The sequence below is a fragment of the Coenobita brevimanus genome, chromosome 43 (genome assembly GCF_032717465.1).
Source record: "Coenobita brevimanus isolate Jiangsu-jjx chromosome 43, ASM3271746v2, whole genome shotgun sequence".
Lineage (NCBI taxonomy): Eukaryota > Metazoa > Arthropoda > Malacostraca > Decapoda > Coenobitidae > Coenobita > Coenobita brevimanus.
Window position 1 is genome coordinate 1,362,501 of NC_136996.1, and position 7,500 is coordinate 1,370,000.

The 7,500-nt window shown below is 43.4% G+C and overlaps 1 protein-coding gene across 1 annotated transcript in view; it reads left to right on the forward strand.

Annotated features, from left to right (window-relative positions):
- Window positions 1-7,500, forward strand: part of RhoGAP93B (MyTH4 and RhoGAP_KIAA1688 domain-containing protein RhoGAP93B) — a 174,831-nt gene that overhangs the window by 90,349 nt on the left and 76,982 nt on the right. The window contains exon 3 of the mRNA XM_080270806.1: window positions 598-708. Within this exon, the coding sequence (XP_080126932.1) occupies window positions 598-708 (111 nt within the window). The remainder of the gene's footprint in view (window positions 1-597; window positions 709-7,500) is intronic.

The following is a 7,500-nucleotide window of genomic DNA, read 5'->3' on the forward strand; positions in this document are numbered from 1 at the left end:
AGAGAGAGAGAGAGAGAGAGAGAGAGAGGATAAAGCTTGTATTTTTTATTTTCTTTAACTCGTCTTTAGAGCCTATGGAGCCCTAAACGTTAAAGAGAAAGAAATCTAGCTCTCTCTCTCTCTCTCTCTCTCTCACCTAAAATCTTCACTCTCTCAAATGCACACGTTAGACTTAAGTATTTTTCTAAGTGTGTTCTTCGTCGGCCTTGCGGAGTAATAACGTGATTGCGTGGATTTTGCGTGCATTACCGGGGGAGAAAATGCACGCGGGTTATTTTGTGATTGCTGGAGGGTGGGGCAGGAGTGTGGTGATGTGTGTGATGTTATGGTGATGTGTGCTTACGATGATTGTGATGTTAAAGACGGGTGGGTGGAGATCATGTGTGGTGCTATAGAGAGATGTGTTATGTGATGCAGTGATGTTTGTGGTGCTATATGTGATGTTTTGTTAATCTGTACTAATGATGTGATGTTTGTGATGTTACGGACTGGAGTGTGTGGAGATGTGTCGTGCTATAGAGGGATGTGATGTGATGTGGTGCAGTGTGTGGTGCTGTATGTGATGTTATGTTAAGCTGTACTAATGTGATGTTTGTGATGTTACAGACTGGAGTGGGTGGAGATCATTGAGCCCTCCACACGCAACATCATGTACGCCAACCTCACCAGTGGACAGTGTGTTTGGGAGCCGCCGCCAGGGGTCCATGTGTGAGTATTGCACCTATATTACACCTGTGTTACACCTACAGTATATTACACCTATATTACACCTATATCACACCTATATTACACCTATTTTACACCTGTATTACACCTATATTACACCTGTTACACCTACAGTATATTACACCTATATTACACCTGTATTACACCTATTTTGCACCTGTATTACACCGATATTACACCTGTTACACCTACAGTATATTACACCTATGTTACGCCTATATTACACCTACATTACACCTATATTACACCTGTATTACACCTATATTACACCTATTATACATCCATTTTACACTATTACACGTATATTACACCTGTATTACACCTATTTTACACCTGTATTACACCTATATTACACCTGTTACACCTACAGTATATTACACCTGTTACGCCTATATTACACCTACATTACACCTTATTACACCTATATTACACCTATTATACATCCATTTTACACTATTACACCTATATTACACCTATTTTACGCCTGTGTTGATGTACAAGCTTGATATAGTGCTTTCTGATCCTGCACTGTACAGTTTGGTTAGCCACTCCGGTACACCACATTACCTTTTTCTGTGCTGCGTTTCACTGCAGTACACTACACTACAAAGCAACAGAAAACAGTACACTACAATATAATACAGTACACTACCCTGACTTACACTACACTACACTACACTACACTACTACTTCTGGCAGTACTTGGCTATACTTTTTCTCCTTTCCTTTATCCTCCAGTACACTTGCCTAAGCTGCACCGCACTACACTCCACACAGTCATATCCCACACCCTTTCACACCCCACCTATTACACCCCATGCCACCTCCCACACCTACGCGCCACACCCTTCATCCCTGCCCACACATCAGAGCACATCACACACACACACACACACACACACACACACACACACACACACACACACACACACACACACACACACACACACACACACACACACACACACACACACACACACACACACACACACACACACACACACACACACACACACAACCACTTCCCACACACGCACCCCACGCACACAACAATACTCATAGTTCACACGGTCTAGACTACACCACCGCACCCCACCGCTTCCCACACCCACCCCACGCACCCCACAACACCCTACCCACATAGTCTACTGATACCACATACTGACGATACCTTACACTCCTTAATTATCACACACACACACACACACACACACACACACACACACACACACACACACACACACACACACACACACACACACACACACAAATCACTATCCTGCTTCCGGTGTTGTGTTCGCTAGAGAAGCCTGATGCCACCGGAAGTGACCTCCCCCCATGTGAGAGAGAGAGAGAGAGAGAGAGAGAGAGAGAATGGCAGACTACTTAGAGGTTGGAAACGTTGGAATAATGTGTGTGTGTGTGTGTGTGTGTGTGTGTGTGTGTGTGTGGAGAGAGAGAGAGAGAGGGGGGGAGGAGTGAGATGGAGGGGGCGAAGGAGGAGGGGGGGGAAGGAAGGGAAAGAAATCGAGAGGGAAAAATAAAAGTAGGTAGGGGGAAGGAAGAGGGGGGGAGAGAGAGGGAGAGAGAGAGAGAGGAGGTGGGGGAAGAAGAGAGGAGGGGTGTGGGGGAAGAGAGAAAGAGAGAGGAGGGGGTGAGGGAAGGGAGAAAGAGAGAGGAGGGGGGTGAGGGAAGGGAGAAAGGGAGAGGAAGGGGGAGGGGGAGGGGTATTAAAGGTGAAGGGGGAGAAAAGGATGTAGGGATGGAGGTGTGTGGGCTGAAGACGAGAGAGAGAGAGAGAGGGAGAGAGAGAGAGAGAGAGAGAGAGAGTACGAAACAGGAAATAGCGAAGAGGGGAGAATTAAGTTACTGAGGAAATGAGGACAGCAGTGAGGGAGGGAGGAAGATGGGGAGAGGGGAAGGAAGGTGAAGAAAGAAGGGGAGAGGGAGGGAGAGAGAGAGATGTGGGCGGGAGGGAAGAGGGAAGTTGGGGATAGAGGGAAGGAAGGGAGGGAGGGTGAAAAATGAAGGAGTAGAAGAGGGAGGAGTGAAGGAAGAAGAGAGTGGAAAAAAGTTAGGAGTGGAGGAATTGGGGGAGGAAGAGAGGGAGAGAAAAATGGAGGGTTAAACAGAACAGATGAGAGAGAGAGAGAGAGAGAGAGAGAGAGAGAGAGAGATGAAAAAATGAGAGAGAGGGATGAAGGACTGACCGAAGGAAGGATGAGAGAGGTGAAGGAAGGAAGAAAGGAATGAGAGAAGAATAACTAAGTGAGTGGATGGTATAAGAGGTTAGAGATGAAGAAAAGAGAAAGATAAAAGAATAAGCGAGATGGATGAAAGGAGAGAGAAGGATGAAGGAAAGAGAGAAGGAGGAGAAGAAGAGGAAAGATGATGGAAGCAGAGAAGGATGAGAGAAGAGAGTTGAGGGAAGGAGAGAGAGGAGAGAAGAGGAGCAACGAGGATGAGAGATAGAGAGGGAGAGAGAGAGAGAGAGAGAGAGAACGAATGGGAGGGAAGGAAGAAGGTGTTCGAAAAGATTGAAAGAGGAGAGAAGGACCCCGAGAATGAGTGGAATAAAGTGGAAAAAAGTGAAAGAATTTTGGTTTTAAATAAAGTAGATGTTATTGCTTTGAAAATTTAAAGATAATAATAAAGGAAAAAGTAGATATAAGGGGAAATTATTACTCTCTCTCTCTCTCTCTCTCTCTCTCTCTCTCTCTTTCAATTCCCTCCCTTCACCACTTTCTTACTCCCCTTCCCTCCCCCTCCCTTCCTCACCATTTCAATTATCTTACCCATTTCCTTCATTTCCCAACACACACACACACACACACACACACACACACACACACACACACACACACACACACACACACACACACACACACACACACACACACAGTCACTTCACATTCGTCCAGCTCCCTCCGCTTTAACACTCCCACTTGCCTGTTCACTCCATTCCCATTCCTTCCCCTCTCACGTCATGCAGCCCCCCCAACACACACACACACACACACACACACACACACACACACACACACACACACACACACACACACACACACACACACACACACATTACCTATGACCCCCGTACCTTACATATATAAACTTTAGATGATTTTTGCTTTTTCGTGATAATGTAGCTTTCTGCCCCCCCCCCTCCCCGCCCACACACCTAAGTATATTGGAGTGATGTGCTTACCTTTTGTTTGTTTGTTTGTTTGTTTGTTTGTTTTTTATTACCAACTACCAACAGTGAGATATGCAGCTATACTCCTTTCACCTTAACTTGGCCCAGATTTTCGCCCTTTTGCTGCTTACTTCACTTACCTCATCGTTGGAAAAAGACATTGCTGCGGCTCTACATCCTTTTCATAACACTTCTTCGTGACTAGCATCATTACGGCTCTATATCCTTTTCATAACACTTCTTCGTGACTAGCATCATTACGGCTCTATATCCTTTTCATAACACTTCTTCGTGACTAGCATCATTACGGCTCTATATCCGTTTCATAACACTTCTTCGTGACTAGCATCATTACGGCTCTATATCCGTTTCATAACACTTCGTGACTAGCATCATTACGGCTCTATATCCTTTTCATAACACTTCTTCGTGACTAGCATCATTACGGCTCTGTATCCTTTTCATAACACTTCTTCGTGACTAGCATATAATTCTAACGCTAATCTAATGTTACAGCTTAGCATTCAGGAGGGAAAGATAGTAATTTTAGACCAAGTTATAGTGAAAGGGATATAGTGCCTTGTATATTTTGGAGAGTCATTGTTTATATCAATCGAGAATGTTTAACACAGGTTCGTAAGCGACTTATTTTACTTACAGAATTTTACTGTCCTTCTCCGTGTTACATAAATCCTTCTAATACTGCCATTTTCTGCGTAAACAATTCACAGATGGATTATAACCAGTCATATCAAAAAATAAATCGCTAAGGAAGAGGTGTTACGGAGCTTTCTTAAATGACGAGAGTACGGACCCAAATATCTTGAAAATTACATGGATATTAAGCCTTTGAGCCTGGAAACGTCATTTGCCATTTTCTTCCTACCTCACAGACGATTTCATTAAGCTTAGGGGAAACCGTAAGAACTGGAGGGGTTAGGGGTAGCCTTGGTAAACCCCTTCAGTACGAGACGCCTTACCGAAGTTGAACAAAAAATAAATAAATAAACTCAGAAGGATGTCACCTTTTTTTTTTTTTTAATGCAAAGAACAAGGAACCAAAGGCCAGAAGCCCACAATTTGTTCCCTGCAAGAAATAAATATAAACAAAATACCAGAGAGCCAAATTCAAGATCCGTTCATTTCGAGAGGCCTGGATACACTGCGTTTATAAGGCTGGAGATCGTAGGCAGTAGGATAGACAGAGGTTGAAAGGGTTAACACGAAACGTACAAAGGAATGTTAAGGTGTAATGGGCAAAATAAATCGCCAAGGAAGAACATGCTCCGAACACTCCTTTGCTGACGAGAACATTGTCCATAAGACCTGTATTGGATTGTGCTGTATACTATTGCTAAGCTGTAACACACACACACACACACACACACACACACACACACACACACACACACACACACACACACACACACACACACAGTTATATACAAATTTAATCGAAAAACGCACATCATGTATCGGTGTGACTTACCTTTAGTTACCCCTAGATGCCTTACAGAAAATGGTCAGGAAACGCACCGAAGAAAACGTTTATGGAACATTCTTGGGGTAACTATTTTATTCTATCGACGTTCCTCTCAGTGTTTGAGTTGGTTCGTTAAAATAATGTAAATAATAAGAAAAATAACAATAAGAAATCACTGTACTCTGTCTTTAAGCAACAGTGATGATTAGAGTTTAAGACCACTCCATATACTGACAATGTAAACCTTTCATGTTCCTTTTTAATCCCTAATTTAGCTTTACATATCTTACTTAGCTGAAGTAAGTAGGAAGGCTGCGTTATTGGATGAGGAATTAGTAGTAGTAGTAGTAGCAGTAGTAGTAGTAGTAGTATTTTTTATGATGATGATGAGGAGGAATGATGATGATGATGATGATGATTATAATTATTATCATTATCATTATTATTATTCGGAGGGTTATTCATACAGATAAGGAGGCATATATATTTTTTTCCTACGTGATGGAGGAACAACTTGTATAGAATCAAACTTGGCTTCATCAGGAAACAGCCAGTTAGGGAAACGTAATATATAAGGAAGGAAATAGCGAGTTTTTTTTTTTTTTTTTTAAATCTGATATAGCTTCTTCACCCCTTTCGGCACACACACACACACACACACACACAATCAGAATTACAACCACCACCATCCCATTATCTTTATCACCCTTACCCCACCACTACCACCACTTCCACCACCATCATCATCATCATCATCGCCGCTACACCACGGCACCACCGCACACCACAGCTGGCATGGAAAGTGTGCAAGTGGTGTAGTCAGATTGGCGGGTTGATTGGATTGTGATCTTTTTACTTTAACTTGTCCTAAAATTGCCATCCCACCATCTTGAGTGCTGAGTTGAGTGCTGAGTCACGAAGAAGTGCTGCGGAAAGGATGTAGAGCCGTTGCATTGCCTTTTTCTGCCACTGAGCTACGTGAAATAAGCTGCAAAAAGACGAAAATCTGGGCCAAGTTAAGGTGAAAGCTGTATAGTAACCAAGGAGATTTATTTTAAGTGGCAGCTTAATTGATGGTCAAATGTAGTCTGATTAGAGGCATGATTTGACTAGTAACCAAGGAGACTCATTCGCAACAAATCAAAATGTCATCGAATTATCTTGCACCTTCCACATAATATTAAACATTGAGAGTGACAGGTTAATTGATGGCTAAGTGTAGTCAGATTGGGCGGTTGATTTGACTAGTAACCAAGGAGACTCATTCCGCACCCATAACTCTCATCGAATTTTTATGCAGCCACCATTTAGTATTAAAGATGTGAGAGTGATCCAGTTCCCTCAGCTGAAAACATTAATAGTGTAGTGTGTGGCTGGAGGTGATATGATAGTGTTCATTATGGCTCTCTCCACCACCACCACCACCACCACCACCACCACCACCACCACCACCTGCCGCTCCACCACGCCCCGGGGGAGGGAGGGAAGAGAGGAAAGGATGGAAAGCTGGCAGGGAGGAAAGATGGAGGGAGAGGAGGGAGGAAAGGAGGGAAACCTGGCAGGGAGGAAAGAGGGAAGAAGGGAAGGCTGGCTGAGAGGAAAGATGGAAGGAGGGAAAGGAGAGAAGGCTGGCAGGGAGGAAAGAGGGAAGAAGGGAGAGCTGGCAGGGAGGAAAGAGGAAGAGGGAAGGAGGGAAAGCTGACAAGGAGGAAAGATGGAAAGAGGGAGGGAAAGTCAGGGAGGATGGAAGGAAGGAAAGGAGAGGGAAAAATGGAGGGACGAGTAAGGCTGGGGAGGTGGAGAAGAGATGAAGAGTTAAAGTATTTAATGAAGGAATAGGTAGAAAGTAAAAAAAATAATAATAAATGGATAGATAGATTGATAGATAGATAGACAGACAGGTAGATAGATAGATAGATAGATAGGTAGATAATAACTTTACCTACGTACGTTATTCGTGCAGAGGATGGCGGTGTTTCAAGAACTTTTATAACGCAGAATAGGACAGTAAGGTGCAATAAGCAAAATAAATCGCTTAGGAAAAGGTGTTCAGGGAGCTTCCATAACCGACGTAAATACTACCCCTTGTGATCTA